The sequence below is a fragment of the Micromys minutus genome, assembly GCF_963924665.1.
Source record: "Micromys minutus genome assembly, chromosome: 3".
Classification (NCBI taxonomy): Eukaryota; Metazoa; Chordata; class Mammalia; order Rodentia; family Muridae; genus Micromys; species Micromys minutus.
In genome coordinates this window covers 54,150,978-54,170,281 of record NC_137972.1, presented here as the reverse complement: position 1 = coordinate 54,170,281, position 19,304 = coordinate 54,150,978, and the positions used below count along the sequence as shown (strand labels likewise).

General features: G+C 52.3%; 1 protein-coding gene across 2 annotated transcripts in view; it reads left to right on the top strand.

Annotated features, from left to right (window-relative positions):
* The window catches only part of FBLN2 (fibulin 2), a 61,861-nt gene extending 45,390 nt beyond the window's left edge, over positions 1-16,471 (top strand). Inside the window, exons 6-18 of one of the 2 annotated variants that reach the window (XM_080914990.1) lie at positions 932-1,141; positions 1,626-1,739; positions 2,260-2,361; positions 4,207-4,347; positions 7,865-7,999; positions 8,837-8,974; positions 9,837-9,980; positions 10,094-10,222; positions 10,461-10,586; positions 12,328-12,444; positions 12,851-12,979; positions 13,989-14,112; positions 15,565-16,471. In XM_080914990.1, the coding sequence (XP_080771116.1) occupies positions 932-1,141; positions 1,626-1,739; positions 2,260-2,361; positions 4,207-4,347; positions 7,865-7,999; positions 8,837-8,974; positions 9,837-9,980; positions 10,094-10,222; positions 10,461-10,586; positions 12,328-12,444; positions 12,851-12,979; positions 13,989-14,112; positions 15,565-15,922 (1,967 nt within the window). In that variant the 3' untranslated portion in view covers positions 15,923-16,471. The remainder of the gene's footprint in view (positions 1-931; positions 1,142-1,625; positions 1,740-2,259; positions 2,362-4,206; positions 4,348-7,864; positions 8,000-8,836; positions 8,975-9,836; positions 9,981-10,093; positions 10,223-10,460; positions 10,587-12,327; positions 12,445-12,850; positions 12,980-13,988; positions 14,113-15,564) is intronic. The other variant, XM_080914991.1, reaches the window with a different exon arrangement.
* Positions 16,472-19,304: the final 2,833 nt, after the last annotated feature.

Below are 19,304 nucleotides of genomic sequence, written 5' to 3'. Positions count from 1 at the left end.
TTTAGGAAGAAACCGAGCATCAGAGGTTAGAAGAAGGCATGGGGGACCAGGTGGACCACAGGGCTGGGCAGGGTCCATCCATCCCCACACTTAACCACCCACAATAACATCATGTCTCTTCATGCATAGAGCTTCTGAGTAGCTTGGGTATGGGAGATGCAGGTGCTGGGAGCGGATTGTTCTGCTTCAAGACCTGTTTGAAACGGCCTCAGGCATATCCTCTTTTCTGCTGGGAAGATGGTCAGAAGGGCATGAAGATGACAGTAATCTGGGCTTGGCCCATGGAGGTGCATGCTAGTGGGCTCAGGGATCAGTTGTCTTTGGCCCTGAGTTTTACCTCTGTCTGCTCACAGTTCCAGGTCCTCAGGACAGAGCTGTGATCACCAGGCTAAGGCTCTTTAGAATGGAGCTCAATGCACATGCCTTCCCTATGACATGGGAAGCTCTTGGATGCAGCTTCATGCCAACATTCTGTTCTCTTGTTGAATCTGGCCAGTGCAGAGCAGCCCCGTATTCCACTCACCTCCTGCCTTCTGGGGAGTAGGCAGTGCATCCCAGGGCCAGGAGACCCAAAGAGACCTAGTGCTGACACAGCTAAGGATGCTGCAATCAGATGTCACACCCTCATCTGTCCCAACCCAGGCTAGCACTTTCTATGGCTCTAGTTTAGCACTTTAGTAAGACCCCTCCCCCATAGGGTCCTGCCCTATTGAAGGAGACCCAGGAGATGATGACTCAGATTCATTCATTCATCTACCCCATCCCTTCCACCTCCCCACCCATCTGGCCATCCATACATTCGTCCCTTTCTTCCTCTTTTACTTCTCCAACCTTATCATCTATTGAGCTCCCATTGCTTTCCTGGATCTTGTGGTCTCAGCCACTCATTGGCCATGTTGGCAATGTTTCAAGTACTGACCAACCACCCCAGTTTCAGAGACAGAGATTGGAAGCCGGGAGGCCCTGTCACTGGGCACAGAGGCGGAATTGCCCAATAGCCTGCCGGGAGATGACCAGGATGAGTGCCTGTTGCTCCCTGGGGAGCTTTGCCAGCATCTCTGCATCAACACTGTCGGCTCCTACCGCTGTGCCTGCTTCCCTGGGTTCGAGCTGCAGGGTGATGGCCGTACCTGCCGCCCAGGTAAGCTGTAGGCAGCCCAGGGACAGGCTTGTCCTGCCAGTGGAGGGTAGCCTTCCTAAGCTACCTCTCCTCCTGCTGCCCCTGTGTTGATGCTGGCAGAAGCCAGAGGAGGCTTCTAGCTCTGGGAACTACTTGGAGTTCCCTTTGAAGATAGTCCTGGAACAGGCTCAGGCTTCAGAGATCCTCCGCAGGTCTAGCTGTAGCCCTAGCACCAGGGCTTTTTCCATGCCAGCTTGTATAGGGAGAGCTGTTTTCTAGTCTAGACACCCCCTAGTTCTTTCATTCTTTTGCATTTTCCTAGTAGCTGTGAGATAGCTCTTGCTCAAGGTGTGTCCGTACCCTGAGCCTCAGTATTCGCCCTTGTGAATGAGCAAAGGGAGTGCCAGTGAGGGTATCAGTCAGTGCCTGGTGTGTTTGCCTGTGAGTGTCCAAGCCCTGGCTGAAGATGTGAGCCTGCCCCTGCCGTATGCTCTGCCTACAATAGATGGAGGTGCCCCACAGCTGGACACTGCCCGAGAGTCTGCACCAAGATCTGGGTCTGCACAGGTGTCTCCCAACACCATCCCGTTGCCAGTGCCGCAGCCCAACACCTGCAAAGGTGAGTGGAAAGATGGGCCTTCTGCAGGGTCGGAGCTGCAGGGCTCTGGGCTGTGTGGTGTGGTAGGCTCTGGGGCTGGGTGTGCACAGGAAGGTTCAGGCTATCTGGTGCCTCTGCTTGTGAAAAGACTTATCTGGTGATGACTGAGGAGGAGGTGACATCAGGGAACTCTGGGTCTCTAGGTGACCCTGGTCTCATTTCTGTAAAACCATCTTTATTCAGGAATGCTGGGAAGTCTTCTCTTTCTGCTTCTGCTTTTGTCCCTTACTGTCCTTGCTGGTACTTGAGGGATGGATAGACATCTGAGCGGTATGTGGAAGGAACCCAAAATATTGTCCCCTGTGCCAGCTGGGGCTGGAGCCATTTACTGGGGACCCTGTGAAAAGGCACAGGCTTGTGGCTCTCATCTTTTTACACCCCTGCCTCGCTGAGCCTGCAGTGGAAACCCCAACCCATACCTCAGAGCTGGGGATGAGCAGTGTGGTGCCTATGTATTCTGACTCCGAGAATTTTTCCTCAGACAACGGGCCCTGCCGTCAGGTGTGCCGTGTTATTGGGGACACAGCCATGTGTTCCTGCTTTCCTGGCTATGCCATCATGGCAGATGGTGTGTCCTGTGAAGGTGAGTACTTTGGGGTTACCCTCTAAGCTTTGCAGATCTGGTTGGCCTGTGGTAAGAACTTAGGGTAGGGGAGACCAGGATTTCAAACTCACCCTGATCATGAGGTTCAGCTACTGTGACAGAGAACCCCAGCAGGACAGTATAGGTGACTGCCTGTGGTGTCACTGAGCCCTTGGTATTGGCCCTCCATGCTGCTCCAGAGCTCTGACTCCTGTCTGGGTGCTCTGGTGCTTTCTAAGAACTGAATGCTTCTCAGAACTGAACTTGAACCCACGTCACCTGAAGGTCCATTGGTCACAGATTCCTGGGAATTCTGCTGCTGCCCACCCCCAGATAACCTGATTAGGGGTCTGGATAAGATTTGAACTTGTGTTCTAACCAGGACCCATGCCAGATATGGGCCATTCTCAACTCACTGCTCCCTGAGGGCTGGTGTGGTCTGCAAGGCTGAGCTTGCTTTGTGATCTGTGAGTTCATTCATGCTCCAGCCAAAGGTGAAGAAAGAGAGAAAGGATTGACGTGTCACTGTGTTGGGGGCAGCATCCAGAAATGACCTTACCTCCCCCACTCTTACCCCACATACCTGCAGTGGGGAGAAGGGCCTTGGTCAAGGAGGGAAAGTTCACATTGGTGACAGTGAGCTTCTCTGCCATTCACAAACACACGAAGAGTGATGGTCACAAAGTCCAATCCCTTTACCCCGGTGGCCAGCATATGTCTCAGTGGGGCCACCATGGATTAGGACCTCTCAGAACACAGTATACAACAGGAACAGTGGTTCTGACACCTACTGGTTGGCGTCCTTGGTGAGTTTTGTTTGAACCAGCTGAGGGGTCCCAGGACCTTATCCCTCCTGTCTTGGCAGAAGGATAGAGAACTCAGAAGACATGGTCTGAATATCTTCATATAATGATCAAGTCTGTCCAAAAGGATGCCCACATTCTTCTCTGAAGCTCAGATCCCAAGTTTAATCACTCTAGAGACTCAGTTGTATGTAAGTGACAACCTCCAGTGAGTCCAGAGAAGGCAGCTAAAGCACATGGATGGTGACAGCTAACTGACTTTTCTCTCTGATGGCACAAACAATAGGCCCAGGGGACAATGTGTTCTCTGGGCTCTGATTCTCCCCAGGCCTCTGGGAACTGAGAAAACTGTCTTGGTTCAGATCAAACCCTTCTCAGAGACCTGCTGCTGGAGGTCCAGTATACTGCCTCTGGTGGTTACCCCGGAGCACTCCAGCTGGAAGAGAAGGGGTGGCTGGGTGGGGGTACAAGCCAGAGGTGGCAAAAGCACACCTGTGAGGGAGTGTACAGCTCCCACTCAGGAGGAGGCCTGCCTCCCATTGTTCCAGGAATGTTCCCCTTCCCAGCCAGGACAGCTGAGGATTTAAAAAATATTTCCAAATTTGAGTTTCTGGAGAAATTTCATACAGCTTCTCCTGGAGGCCCTTCTGCATAGTTCTCAGCCTGGTGGCCTCTGGAGCCCCCCATCCCTTTCTGTGAATGCTTCTAGCCTGGATCCCAGAGCCTTTGAAATAAAGTTTTAGGCTCTTCAGTTGCTATTTCCTTGGTTGCTGCAGACTTGGGCATTATGGAGATAGGTTGGGGCAGTTTGCTGCCCATGGCACGATTGTGGGCTGGCTGCCTGCCCTCTCTGAGTCTCTCTCCTTTGCCCGTACTGGGCAGCAGGGGCATCTCTAACATCTTTGAGTTTTACAAACTCAACTTGGGTCCAAGGTTCAGTCGTCCCGACAGGTGCACACAAGTTCTTTATCTATCCGAGGATGCCCCTGGCAGCCACATCTTTCTAACAGCCTTCTGTTTTTCCTTCCGTGGCTGTCATTAGACCAAGACGAGTGTTTGATGGGCACTCACGATTGTAGCTGGAAACAGTTCTGTGTGAACACCCTGGGATCCTTCTACTGTGTCAACCACACAGTGCTGTGTGCAGAGGGCTATATCCTCAACGCACATAGGAAGTGTGTGGGTAAGCTGGAGCCCCTGCCTGCTGCCGCCCACGTCCTGACTGTCTGCTCTGCTCCACACCAACCCACCACATAGTGCCACATGCTAAAGGGCCCGCCCTTTGCATGTGAGCTCCCACACAGCAGCCTGCTGAGCTCCGTGTCACAGCCTCGTGTCCTGGTGTCTTGTCCTGCTTGTTCTCCGTGGCTGTGTTCCCAGATATGCCCATGACTCAGACTCAGAAAGCTAATGGTATATCTCAGTGATCGGTCAGAGACAGGGAGGCCAGATGTGGACAGCAGGGCTGTGTAGCAGTGTGGAAGCCAGGAGGCTTGCACAGGAAGCAGGGCCCCAGTGGCTCTGGACCTTGTCTTTTCTCGGCTATTGGAACCTGTTGACAGCTATGAGGGTTGTGGTGCATGTGCAGTGTGCACAGAATCTGGGTCATGCAGCCTGTCACCCCGGCCACTAAGATTGCCTGTAGATTTATCTGGAGAGGCAGGTAGATCGTACTGATCCAGCTGACCCAGTTCAGCATCCATTTGCTGTGTGACCCCGAACAAATGGCACTTTTCCCTCTGAGTCTTCCTTCAGTGGACAGGGAAGATGTGAGCTCTGTGTTAACCTGCACATGGCTGGGCCTCTTGTCTAGCTAAGCCTATATAGGCTGGGGCTGGGATTCTGGAGTTCTGAGGACAAGGAAGGACTCCATACTGTCTTGTGTCTGGGTTACCTGGTATTTTGAAGAAAAAAAAATAAGCCCTGACTTCCCGCATCTCAGAGATAACACTGAGAAGTCAGGCAGCCTGGCGGATGCAGTGATGGGGATGGAGGCAAAGGGAGATTTCACTCTTGCCAATGGCACCCAGGGGAGGAAGAATATCTCCACCTTTCCCCAAGGATGGGCAGGACTTGGAGGTGGGGAAAGGCACAAAACTGGAAGGAGACAGCAGGGACGAAGGTATGGAGATGGGAACAGGGCACACAGTGCTCAGGGCTTGTAGCCAGAGTCCTGTCTGTCTTGCCTGTGCTTGGGGACCATGTCCAGCCCGGACATGTCCTCTTTCTCCCCTGCACTGCTGGGCAGCAGCACTGGCTGACATGTTTGCCTAGCTGCACCCATGGTACAACATGGCCCTCCTGATGTGCTTGTCGGTGGTGGCAGCTCTTCCTGGGTGGGCTGGGTGTGTGTGTGTGTGTGTGTGTGTGTGTGTGTGTGTGTGTGTGTGTGTGTGTTGGGAGGTATGTGTGCCCCTTCTTAGGATGTCCCCCCACTTGTCACTCCCTGGCTTGACAGCTAAGACCTGTGCTGCAGGGTTCTTAGCAGCTGAAGGAGGAGCCCGAGGATAAGAAAGCCAAGACACATTCCATTCAGCAAGATTTATGAGCATGCTCTGTGTTTTCTCCCCTCTTTGTTCTCACAAGCTCTCAGCCACTCTCCTTCTGCTTCAGGCAAACATCACTTGGGGCTTGGGGGGTTCCCCACTTGTTCCAGTCAGGTGTAGTGACTCAGACAGAGGAGGATCAGGATTATGCTGGATGAAGTTTGGCTTCACTGAAGTCTATAACCCCTCTGAGCCTTAGTTTCTCCTCCATGAAAGGAGGATGATGACATTTGCCCCGGAAGGTCATCACGGAGGTCAGGTGCATTAGTCCCTGCAAGGAACTCTGGCAGGGTTCCCTGAGCTACTGAGGCCTAGAAGCTGAGGACAGCGCTGTCAGGGCCTCTGCTAGGGCCCTGTGTGCTTTACTCTTAAAGTTCTCCATCTGAGCTGGACTGCAGGGAGTGGGTAAGGCACAGCCTCAGCTCTGGAGCCTCTTTGCAATGAAGTAGGCAGTGAGAAAAGACTGTAGCTAAGAGCAAGCGCCCTGGATTCCATCTTTCCTGGCTGCGTAACTCTGTCCAGTGACATCCCTCTGGGGGGAGAGGGCGCTCCTCATCTGTGAAATGGCCACCCCTGTGTTACATGACAGTGAGTCTAATTAGTTCTTGTAGCTTCCTGACCCCCAAGGATCCTCTTTGAGTGGTGAGTCTTGTTATTCAATACTCTGAGGCCTCTTAGCTGTGGGAAACTCCTGCTGCCCTGGGTGCCTACCTCCCTGTGCCTATCCAGATGTGCATCAGAGGTCTTTGTGGTGCCTGATCACACCTCCATGGCAAGCTTGACTCAAAACTGTCCCTTCCTTATCCCCATTCCTGTCTCTGCCATCTCTGCCTGAGAGGGTCTCTTCCCCTCCCTCACTTTCCTTCCTGATCGCCTAGTCATCCTCAGAGATTACACTCAAATGTTACTACCCTTGAGAAGTAGCTGGCATTGCAGCCCCAGGAACTCCTCTTCATTTATTTCTCTACCTGCCTGGCTTGGCCAGCCACCTTGGTCAGAGGCTATGCCGCCCCTCTTTGTGGCACAGGAACATGGCGGAGAATTAGCATTGGCTAATGTAGCACCAAACAAATAGGCTGTGCCTAGTGTCATTACCTGCCAGGTACGGGAAGGTGAGGCACGGCTGGGTGGGGCCTCAAAGGGTCCTTTGCCCTGGAGGCAATGATAGGTTGTGACCTTTGCTTTCTTTTGCCTCATCTCCCCACTCCCAGCTGCTTATCCCTAGAGTGTCCCAATGTCTGTCCTTGGCCTCTTTTCCATGTGTGAACTCCCTCAAGCCACCTGACTACTCTCCTTGGCTCCTTCAATGAGCCCAGTGGAGGTCGTTAGCTGCCTCCTAGCCAGAGAGCTCTGGGACCTTCCTCCACACACCTGCTCACGCAGGCTACCCATCCCTGGTGCTGGCATCTCTAGCTTAATTGCTCTCCTGGCATTCTCACCTCCCTCTCTGCCATCTGTGGGTCTGGCTGCTCTGCTCTCTCCCAGTGTACCAGCCACCGTCCCTCTATGGATAAACTACATTTCCTCCTAGTCTGTCCACCAGCTCTAAGCAGGGTGCCCTCACTCCTGTACCAGGAACCATCTATGGCTCCCATCCTCTCCTTGATGTAACCTCATCTGTTCATATTTTCTTTTCTCCCCTACAGCCACACCTGCCTCTGGGTTGGTCCTGAACCTGCCTGAGCTGTCATATAACTGTTCCCTCTGCCTGGACTGTCAAAGAGGCTCCTGCTGTCACCTCTTCACCTTCCTACTCAGATGTCCGTCTTCTGACAGTGCTCCTCGTCCCTGCCTTAAGCTTGCTTGTCCTGTCTCCGCCTTAGCCCACCTTCCTCCTGTCCCCATAGTCCCTTTTGAGCAACCTCATTGCATATGCAAGCATCTCCAAGCATCTGCTCCAAGGGCAGGCATTTCTGACTTGTTCACTCACCCATCCCTCTTGCCAAGAGCCCTGCTTGGCACATAGAGGGTGTGATAAATCTTGGTTGAATGAAGGGATACTTGGATAAGGGGACATCAGCTTCGTGCTTCTCCCTGCATGGTGAGTACCTGAGGTCAGAGCCTGGTGCTTCCTGTCTCCTGGTGCCTGGTTGTGCTAGACCTATGTGCCTGGAGCCCCTGCAGGCCCTTACAACTGCCTCAATCTCCACACAGACATCAATGAGTGTGTGACAGACCTGCACACATGCACCCGGGCCGAGCACTGTGTGAACACACCAGGCTCCTTCCAATGCTACAAGACTCTCACCTGTGAGCCAGGCTACGTCCTCACAGATGGCGAGTGCACAGGTAAGAAAGTGCTGAACCCCACATCTACTCCCTAGGCTAACTGCACTTTAGTCTCTACCCCTGCCCTGACTTCTCTCCACATTCCTGCACTGGAATTTCCTCTGGGTGGGGGTATTTGGAGTAGGGGGGTCTGAGGCTAGGGGTGGGAGTGGGGACAAGGGCAGCATCTGCCCCCCACCCCAGCTTTCCTGCCACCTGCTGGTCAGTGATATGCTAATTATTCTCATGCCTCAGTTTCCTCATTTGCACACTGAAGTGGAGCCCCACAGAGGACATGGACAGTGGGGGGCTACCTGAGAGGGTGTTGTGGACACAGGGAGCAGCAAGCATAGAGGCCGATGACATGGAGGAAAGACTGGCAAGGGCCCCAGGTGTGAGCCTCTGTGCTCCAGTGACACTCGTGGTTTGACTTTGGGATACAGTTTCTCACACGTTTCTGTCTGCTCCTTACCAGCGTGGTGTGATGGGTGGTAGAGAGTCAGACCGCCTGGCATTCTGTAACAATGGAAGCTTGCCTGTGCCTCAGTTTCCTCCTCTGTAAAATGGGCCAGTCACGGGATGTACTTCTTGTGCTGCTGTGAGGATGGGGTAAAACTAACCACTTCGCACACTTTAGGTAGTGGCAGGGACCATGGAGAAGTTTGGGGCGTGTGTTATGTCATTTTCACTCCTGGGACATGGGCCTCCACAGTGACTCCACACTGCCACCTTACTGGGATGCAGACCTTTGTGGTAGCTGAGGTCGCAGAGGTGTGAAGCTGGGAGCTGTGGCAGGGCCGTTGGCTGTGAGGGTGGGGCCTCCTGTTTCCTGACCCTAATGCCCAGCTTCCGTGGCAGATGTGGACGAGTGCGTGACGGGCACACACAACTGCCAGGCAGGCTTCTCATGCCAGAACACCAAGGGCTCCTTCTACTGCCAGGCCCGGCAGCGCTGCATGGATGGCTTCTTGCAGGACCCCGAGGGCAATTGCGTGGGTAAGCAGGCTGCAGGCTGTGGCTCCTCGGGCCCTGCGAGCTTTAGAGCCCTGGTGGGTCCAGGTGCTTGCTCCCTTCCCCCAGAGTCAACGACTCTACCCTCTGAGTGGGTCTGTGGGGCATGCAGAATGACAGCTGCTCTGCTAGCCTTGGAGCCGTTTCTCTCAGGGACTCAGTTTATCTGCCTGTGGGACCAACCTGGAAGAATGCAGATCGTGTGTTTTGACCCAGCTGACAGGAAGACCTGTCTGGGATACTGTGTCTCAGGGTTCCCTACTGAAGTGAACCCACAGAAGCCTTCAGTGTCCAAGAGCATTGTGGGATTCTCTAGATTAATCCATGAGACACGCAGTGTGACGGATGCTGGCCTCATTGTTCTGAGACGGTCTGAGGTGTCACTTATCTTTCAAATAGCTAGGGCATGCCAGGTCCCCAGAACTTCTGACTTGTCTTCTGCCAGAACACAGGTGGCAGAGGGGACAGTGGCACAGAGAAACAAAGGGCTGGTAGCATTTCCTGAGTACCTACTATACTCCAGGATTCTAGATGGGGCAGCCATAGCGTCTGCTGAACTGTTTAGTGGGGGAGGATATGAAATAGGTAGCCATGTTCATAAAAACACGAGGAATTTATTTATACTTTGATAAATAATAATAAAAAAAAATCCATGACCAGCCTTGCCTTCCCCTTGCTTTAGCTGTTCCATTGGACAGATGTATAGAGACTGTAGTCAGCCCAGTGGCTGTGGTTTCTGGAGGTGGGACTCTCAAGTGCCAGGGTTCAGGGGTGCTATAGTCCAGAGCTGACCAGATGAGTGGAGGAGGGGCAAGCCTGGCTTCCCATCACCTTGTCACTTCTGCAGACATCAACGAATGTACGTCGCTGCTGCAGCCTTGCCGCTCCGGATTCAGCTGCATCAACACAGTTGGCTCCTACACGTGTCAGAGGAACCCACTGGTCTGCAGGCACGGCTACCATGCTAATGAGGAGGGCTCTGAGTGTGTGGGTAAGGTTGGAGCCTCTCTGCATCTGCAGAGCCTCCCCATTTCCCTCTCTGCTCAAGAGGCCCTGTAGAGGGGCCGTCTGGACCTCAGGGTGTCCTGCTTACCTGCCCCACAGATGTGAATGAGTGTGAGACAGGTGTGCACCGCTGTGGTGAGGGCCAACTGTGCCACAACCTTCCTGGGTCCTACCGCTGTGACTGCAAGCCTGGCTTCCAGAGGGATGCGTTCGGCAGGACCTGCATTGGTAAGAGATCCTGGGGTCTGGGATTCCCCTGAGAACAAAGAGTCTACCCCTCTGTACCCCTCCACCTCTCTGGTTTGGGCCTCCCCAGATGGCTGTCTTCGAGCTGCCCCCTCTCCTGTTGGCTCAGGTTCTATGCTGTAACCCTCTTACTGCCGCATCCTTCTGAGCCTCTGTGTTCTCTGGTACAGTCCCTTCTGGCTGTCCACTCTGTGCCTGCTGCTCACTGTCTCCTCTGCAGACGTGAATGAATGCTGGGTCTCACCGGGCCGCCTGTGTCAGCACACATGTGAGAACACGCCAGGCTCCTACCGCTGCTCCTGTGCTGCTGGCTTCCTTTTGGCCGCAGATGGCAAGCATTGTGAAGGTACTGCCCACCCTGACTTCTGACCCCTGGCTTCTGACCCCATGCACCTAGCTCCCACTTGGACAGACAGCCTCTGATTCCTGCTGTAGTCATGGGGAGTTTGTTGCCAAGATGGCACAGGGCAACCATGAGAGCTCAAGAGCCTGAGGAAGCAAGGGTCACATGGTTCCCATGGATGATGCCACCAAGCAGTAAGGCCCAGGGCAGTATAATTTATCTGGCTTTTGAGAAACAAGGAATTTCACTATGTATGTAAAATCAGCTGCTGTGTATACATGGCTGATTTATAAGCCTTGAAGTACACACTGAGATAAACCAAGTGTGGGCACAGGCTGTGGTTCAAGTCTGTGATGAGCTTGTAGCTGGGGAAGTGACATCACAGTGTCCCCACAGATGCTAGCTCCTTAGTGCAGGCAGCTGGCTCAGGTCCACTGGAGGAGAAAGCCATGAAGTGGCTCAGTGAGAAGCTGGGCGTCCACTGAGAGACTGTGGCATATCTGACCCCGTTTTCTTAGCACATTCTGCCTTACTCTCCTCCATGTGGGACCAGTCTGCCGAGACCACTGTGGGATTCCCATCCATTGGCCCTGGGATGTGTGTGGGAATTGGCTATAGTGTGGAATCAATCTGCTGAGATAACCTGTGGGGCCCACCCAGTCCTTTGGCTCTAGTGTGTGTGTGTGTGGTGGGGGGGTTGGCTACAGCAAGACACTGGGATCGTCACTCATACCCAGTGGTGTCATACTGTGGGCGTGCCTCATAGCCAGGTTGGGTAACGTGGAGCAGACAGGGTTTCTACCTCCCAGCCTTCTGCCTAGGCATGATTCTTATGTTCGCCTCTGTGCTCCCACTGGAGACCTGGGGGTAAACTGAGCATGGATTCTGCCAGCCAGAAGCACAGGACGGCAGAGTGGACAAGCCACACGGTGACACATGGCTTGTCTTTTGTGACTGACATTAAGTTCAAGAGTTAGACACAGTTGGCTGTGGCTGGCCTCCTTTTGCATGCCCCTCGGTTCCTCTTCCTCAGCCACCTTTGCCTCATTGGTGTTCCTTAAAAACACTCAGCAAGCTCCAGACCTTAGCATATGCCCACCACCTGCAGAGCTCCTTTCCTAGATGGCCCTGTCCCTCAGATCACACCCTCCCTGACCACTTTGCCTAAGGCTTCAGCCCACATGAAACCTCTGTGAGACACCCCTTCCCATTGTTCTGATGTGCTTTCCCCACGCTTCTTGACATACTTGGGTATGCTGACCATCTTGTTTGCCAGTCCCTCTCCTCGCCCTCTTCTCTCCACATGTGAGCTAGCTCTTCCAGATGCAGACATTGTCTTCTTCATGGCCATTTCCCCAAGTCCAGCGTAGGCCTTCCTGACACAGTCTAACTGGAAATGGTTCAGTGGGCAGATGCTCTGAGGAAGTCATGAACATGTCTTTTTCACCATACCCAGCTCCTGACCCTCCCCCACCTCAGCACCGTGTTCGCTCTTGGTGGTTCATTTTGTACCCAGGTAACTCAAGAGTTCCAGTAGTTGCGTATTCCCAGAAGGGCAGCACCAGGCATTGTCTTGGTTTGTCCTGGGGCCAGAAAACTTGCCCGAGCTGAGTGTCCTGCTTGGCCCCACCTTCCTCAAAGGGTGGCCAAAAGGAAATTCTCTCCAAGCAAAGATACTGGTGAGCCAGCCCAGTCCGGTATATAGTCTGGGAGGACTCACTGTGATGAAGACCTGTCCCCACAGATGTGAATGAGTGTGAGACGCAGCGCTGCAGCCAGGAGTGTGCCAACATCTATGGCTCCTATCAATGCTATTGTCGCCAGGGCTACCAGTTGGCAGAGGATGGACACACCTGCACAGGTGAGCTCCACTCAGGACCCACCCCTTCCCCATATATGGGATCCCAGGGGATTTAGTGTGGGGTCTGAGTTTATATCCCAGCCCACAGTTTTCCTGCTATAAGACCTTGGGTCTCTCTACTCTGACCTCAAGTTCCTTCTCTATAAAGTGAGATGATAACCCCAATCTCAACAGGAGCACATTACCCAAGTAGGGCTAGCACCCAAATAGCCCTTGGATGGTGCTGCCATTATTAGTGGTGCATGGTCCTGTGAGGCACATTCCAATTCTGCTCCCATCTTCTATGTGGCTTTGAGCCATTTGCTCCCACCTCCGGAGCCTTCTTGTCTTCCCATGTTACTGGCTCCTGGGCTTCCTGGCTGTGTCTATGGGTGGGTGAGGCTCACCAGCTGATCCTTTCTGACAGACATCGATGAGTGTGCACAGGGCGCCGGCATTCTCTGTACCTTCCGCTGTGTCAATGTGCCTGGGAGCTACCAGTGTGCATGCCCAGAGCAGGGATACACTATGATGGCCAACGGGAGGTCCTGCAAGGGTGAGTGACAGCGTCCATTCCTCCAGATGCAGCCAGACAGCTCAGTGTATGCCTCAGACTTGAAGCTTTAGCACAGAACAACCGTGCTCAGGGCAATGGTCCCTGTGTCCAGGCCTGGGATGAGTAAGGTTCTGGACATCCTGCCACTCGGGCCAGCAAAGAATCTTCCAGGCATGGCTTTGAACTGTCTGTGAACATACTGGAAGGAGAGCCTCAGAGATCTGAGCCGTTGTCTTCAAATGTCTGCCAAACTGTTCAGGGGCCTATTGGGACAGAAAAGTGCAGTTCAGAGGCCATGGTATAGGGAAGGAGTCCTAAGGAGGCCAACACTAGTCTTTGGCAGGCTGGTATTCCCCTGCCACAGCTGTGTAGGTCAGGAAGTAGGGGAGGTAACTCCTGGCACTGGGGACACAAGCCCTAGCTTCAGTAGCTTGTCAGATTTGCTAGAGAGGAGGCAGTCCCAGGATGGACCAGACCTGCGGCTTGGACTGTTCCTATGAACTAGATTCTGTGCTATGGTTCTAAGGGACCTGGTCAGCCAGCAAGGCAAGGTGGGTGTGGGGGGGCTGGATGCCCCCTCAGGAGAGGCTTGGGACTGGGAGCCTGGGTGGCTTTGCGCAGTGAGCAGATCTGTGTGTCTTGGTAGCTAGCTCTCCCTGCCCCTGTGTGTCTGGAAGAAAAAGTGCTTTGGGCCTGGATAGGGCAGGTAGGCAGCTCTGCATTCAGGTTGGTGGCTGTGGCTGATGGCAGTTAGCTTAGCACCCCAGACTGTGGTAGAGTTTGATATGCAGCAGATGGTCTTGAAGTTTATTCCGAGAAGCCAGCAGAGCCAGGACCCCTGCTGCTGTGTGCCATGCCAAGATGGAACAGATGGCTCTGTACAGTAGTGAGCTGAGCTCTTAGGCCACACAGCTGCCCAGGATGCAGGCTTCCAGTGTTGGTGGGAATGGTTCAGACTGGATTCCTAAGCCATGCAGATTCTATTAACAGTCGTAATCTCCCCTCCCAGACCTGGATGAGTGTGCACTGGGCACCCACAACTGCTCTGAGGCTGAAACCTGCCACAACATCCAGGGTAGTTTCCGCTGCCTGCGCTTTGATTGTCCACCAAACTACGTCCGTGTCTCAGAAACGTGAGTGCCTTTGGCCCTGGTGTAATCTGGGGCCCTTTACTGCCTCTTTGCTGTGGGCTAAGAGAAAGGTGGTCCCTGCCATGACCACCTCCTACGCTTTCACAGAAAGCCCTACGGAAAGTAACAGAGAACCAACTGTCCAATGCTAAGAAGAGGGCTGTCACCTCAGAGGGAGAAAGTTTGATCTACAACCAGATATGAATAACCACAACTCAGGAATATGGATTCAGGCTGACTCAAATAGCAAGTTTATGAAAACAGTTTTATGAAGTTTCCGGGGTAACAAAACAAAGATTTATAAATGAATACACTTTAAAAAACACTGCAGGTCACATGCAGTTTACACAAACTGGGGACATCTCTTGGGGATTGTTTGGTAACATTCTTAAACTTCTGGTTAGTGGAAGCTAGGAGTCTAATTGTTCATTACCAGAGGATTTACCTAATGACACATGCAGGTCACACACAGAGATGGGCAGGGGAGGCTGTTAAGGGAGCTGAAGATAGCTCAAGATAATCTGACTACAGGACCCTTAGCATTCCAACTCTCCAAAGTAATAACCAGTTAATCAGTCTCGTAGAATCTTTAACACAGACATAGTATTTGCTAGGAACTCCCTACACACACACAAACACACACACACACACACACACACACACACGCGCGCACACACACACACACACACACACACACACACACACACACGCACACACACCACATGCATTACTTACTGTGTAACAAACTCCCAGTATTTGGCTCCTAACACATGTGCTCCTTACCTCCTGGGGGGTTTCTGAGGACCAGCAGCCAGAGCAGCCTCAGCAGTGCAGCTTCATGGGACAGCTGCCATGTCTGGGCCTCCTGAACCCACCATGAGACTACTCCTGTACCTGCTGGATTATCTGGCTGCTGGCCTGCATTTGCAAGGCCATCAGGTTGTGGACTGAAGCCTTAGTGTCTCACCCCTTGGCCAGATCACTCCTCAGCCTCTCCAAGGGCTGCCTGGGCCGTGGCCTCCCTAGTGCAGGACACCAGATGTGTGAGCTGAAGTATTAAAGGGATATAACTCGGATGTGAGAGTGCCCAGCATTGCAACAGGAGACAGGTGGGGTGTGGCAGCCAGCAGGCAGCAGTAAGACTATTGGGCGGGGGCAGTGATGGAAGAGGAAAGGGGATGGAAGGAGCAAATGTGGATAAAAGGGGCTGCTAATAGGCCTGCCAGGACCTTGTGCCAGGCATGTCAACCACAACCTCACAGGAGGTTATTTCACAGCTGTGGAAACTGAGGCCCAGAGGGGTAAAGTAACTTACTTGTGACTGCTGGATTCCTCTGGGTAGAGCTCACATTTGCCCCCTGGTCCTCTGTGCCTGAGCCAGCTGCTGAGGTCTGTCCCACATCTGGGGTGGGAGTGAGGGTCTCCATCCACTGACCAAGCATCCTTTCCTCACAGGAAGTGCGAGCGCACCACGTGCCAGGACATCACGGAATGCCAAACCTCTCCAGCTCGCATCACACACTACCGGCTCAATTTCCAGACAGGCCTGCTGGTACCTGCCCATATCTTCCGCATCGGCCCTGCTCCCGCCTTTGCTGGGGACACCATCTCCCTGACCATCACCAAGGGCAACGAAGAGGGCTACTTCGTCACACGCAGACTCAATGCCTACACTGGGGTGGTGTCCCTGCAGCGCTCTGTCCTGGAGCCGCGGGACTTTGCCCTGGACGTAGAGATGAAGCTATGGCGCCAGGGCTCTGTCACCACCTTCCTGGCCAAGATGTACATCTTCTTTACCACGTTCGCCCCATGAGGTGATACGTCAGGCGATCCCTCCAGGTGGTGCCTGGGCCGTGGGCAGCTGTGCCACTCCTACGTGGCTTTTTGCTGTGACTCTGTAACTTAACTTAATCATGTTGACCTGGTTGGTCTTGAGTCTCTCTCTACCTTGGAGGGAGGGAGATGCGTTCCAACGGGCACCGAGTATAGGACAAGGTCACCCGAGGCTGGATGATGGCCTACAAACTGGAAACAGCCACAGGGGGCTTCTGAACTCCACCCTTCAACTATGGCTCAGACTCCAGTCCTGATTCCACTGTGTTCTTCAATTAAAAAAATATCAGCTGTATATGGTAGCACAGACCTCTAATCCCAGCACTGGGGAGGCAGAGGTAATCAGAGCTCTGTGAGTTCTGGGCCAGCCTAGTCTACACTGGGAGTTCAAACCAGCCAGAGCTACACAGAGAGACCCTGTCTCAAAAAGGAAAAAAAAATGAAGAAAAAAATTATCTTAAAAGTGTTTTTTTTTTGCTGTTGTTGTTTAATGATAAGAATAGTACATATACATTATTAAAAATGATCAAATTGCACGAAAGGTCACTCAGCCTCATTGTCTCCTTTCTTTCACAAAACACTGAAGATTGACATCTGTCCTGGAATGTCACAGGGTCCCCAGACTAACAGATGAGCTTGTAGTGAGAGCCACAGGTCAGCCAGCTGGCCTTTTCAATTTTAGTCCCTGCTTCTTCTCCTGCTCACACTTGCTGCCCCTACTGCCTCCTCCCAAATGTGGACTTGCGCTGCTTGTGATATTGGAGATTGAACCTCGAACCTCACACATAACAACCAAACCCTCTACCACTAAGCTACAGACTCAGTCCCTAACCCCCTTTCTAGTCACCTAACCTAACCTTGGGTGCTGATGGCAGTCTGAGTGGATATGGGCAGAACCTAAGGAGACACATTTTCTTTGAGCCTGTATGAGTTTCAGCTCTGTTGGGTTTCAGCTAAGGAGGTAGCTTCGAGAAAGTGGGAAACTGAGGCCTAGAGAACAGAGGAGGTATACCTAAGGTTACTGTGAGGGTCAGAGTGGGCATGCCCACATGGCTGCCTTGAGTGTTCTCTGAGACAGATTCCTGTGAGCAGTCTGGAACAGTTACTGTGGTGGGTAGCAGCCAGTATATTACTGTGCTAGGAAGATGGGCTGGATCAAGCAGGTCTGTAAACCCAGATACTTGGGGCACTAAGGCAGGAGGATTGTCCCAAAGAGTTACAAAAGAAAGGGGGTTAGAGACTGAGTCTGTAGCTTAGTGGTAGAGGGTTTGGTTGTTATGCGTGAGGTTCGAGGTTCAATCCCCAATATCACACCAAGAAAACCAAAAAGTAGACACAGCTGAATGCTTCCCACATGGTAACAGCATTGTAGGTGTCTGTGCACACGTGTGTCTGTGCCACCAGCTCTGGCTAGGGATAGAATATTCTTACTGTGAGTATGAGCAGAACCCAAGGAGTGGCCTGCACTGGTGCCCATAGCCCTCAGTGGTGGGCATTCTTCAAGACATGTTTGCAAACCACATTTGGGCATAATTTCCCCTGGTTTTAAGCTGTGACTGAAACTTTAAAAACAAGCAAGCAAGCAAACAAACAAAAATCAGGCATAAGGGCCAGCAAGATGGCTCAGTGGGTAAAGGGGCCTGCTACTAAGTCTGATAGCCTAAGTTCAGTTCCCAGAGCTCACATGGTGGAAGGAGAGAACGGAAAACCATGGGTTGCTCTCTGGCATTCCTCTGCAACACATGTGCTCTGTTACACAAACACAGAAGTGCATGCAAACATGTATGTGCATATGTGTGGGCACACACCTGCTCACATGTGCATGCTCAAACACACACACACACACACACACAGACACACAAACAGACACACATGCACACACAAAGACACACATGCACACACAGAGACACATGCGCACACACACTTTCTGAACAATTTTTTAAAGAAAACCAGGCATGGGAGCTGGAGAAGTGACTCTGGCTAAGGGCACTGACTATTCTTACAGAGGACACAGGTTTGGTTTCCAGCACCCACATTGCAGCTCACAACCATCTGTAACTCCAGTCCCAGGGGATCTGATACCCTCTTGTGGTCCCTGTGGGCACCAGACACACATGTGGTGCACATGCACACATGCAAGTAGAGGACATACACATGCCAGAAAGAATAAATAAATCTTAAGGAAACAAATCAAAACAGGAACATGCCTACCAAACCCTGCTGTCATAGCTCTCTCTTATAGAGGGTCATCACCAGAGGCCCTTCGGATTCCTAGAGCTGGCAGTTCTGTTGTGACAGCCATCTGCAGGGCTAGATGGAGCTCCACTGACAACCTCCCTGGCTGGCAGCAGCTGCCTCTGGGGTATCCTGCCAGATCATGGTTACTCCCCTCGCATCTTCTGCATTAAGCCCCTGGGATTCCTTTGGAGCTTTGTCTCGGCTGCTTCCCGCAGCATTTCCCATGGGGAACATGTCCGAGGAGTACTTGACTGCAAGCTGGTCAGCAGTTGATCTTACATCATGCTTCCAGACAGTCTCTGTGGATCCCCTTCCACAGCTCTGGTCGCTGAAGCCTCCCCATCTTACTGGATCCCTCCCCAAGCCACACTCCCAGAGAAGCAAGATTCTCACCCTCATAATGGTTCAAGCTCTTTAGCCACCACTGAATTGCTCCCCTGACTCCCATCTGCCAGGTGTGAGTGAGTCCCTTGGTCCAGTAAAGGCCCATGAAGACATCTTAGGTTGTCTGAAGAGAGTCTTTTCCAGCCTCTGGTCATATCCTTATATACACGTGGCTTTCTTTCAGGTATATCTTTATGAGACTTTGTCACCATGGCTTCAGGGAACTCAGGTCAGACTTCCCATGGTCATCATAAAGCCTCTAGCTTGGAAAATGTCTATATGTATGTATGTATGTATGTATGCATGTATGTATACAATATGTGCATATATACACAGTTTTCATTTTATTTATGTAAATAGAAGTGGTATTGAATCTAGGGTTTTGTGCATGTAAGGCATGTATTACACCATTAAGCTATTTCCTTTTTTCTTTTTAAGCCTCAGATCAGGCCTCTCTGAGTTGCCTATATGGGCTGTAAGCCTGACATCCTTCTGACTCAGACTCCTGAGTAGCTAGAATTAGATGCCTGTATTACCAGGCCTGATGTAACAATAATTTTTCATTGACATGTAATATTTGTCATGCACATGAGATATTCTTTTCAGTGCTGGGAATGGAGAGACTTGTAGGTGCTGGCCAGCTCTCCACCTCTGAGCCTCTGAGCTCCACCCCCAAATAATCATTTGGTTAGTGTGTCCATTGGGTTGTGTAATTGTTACTTTTCTGTTCCTGTGATAAA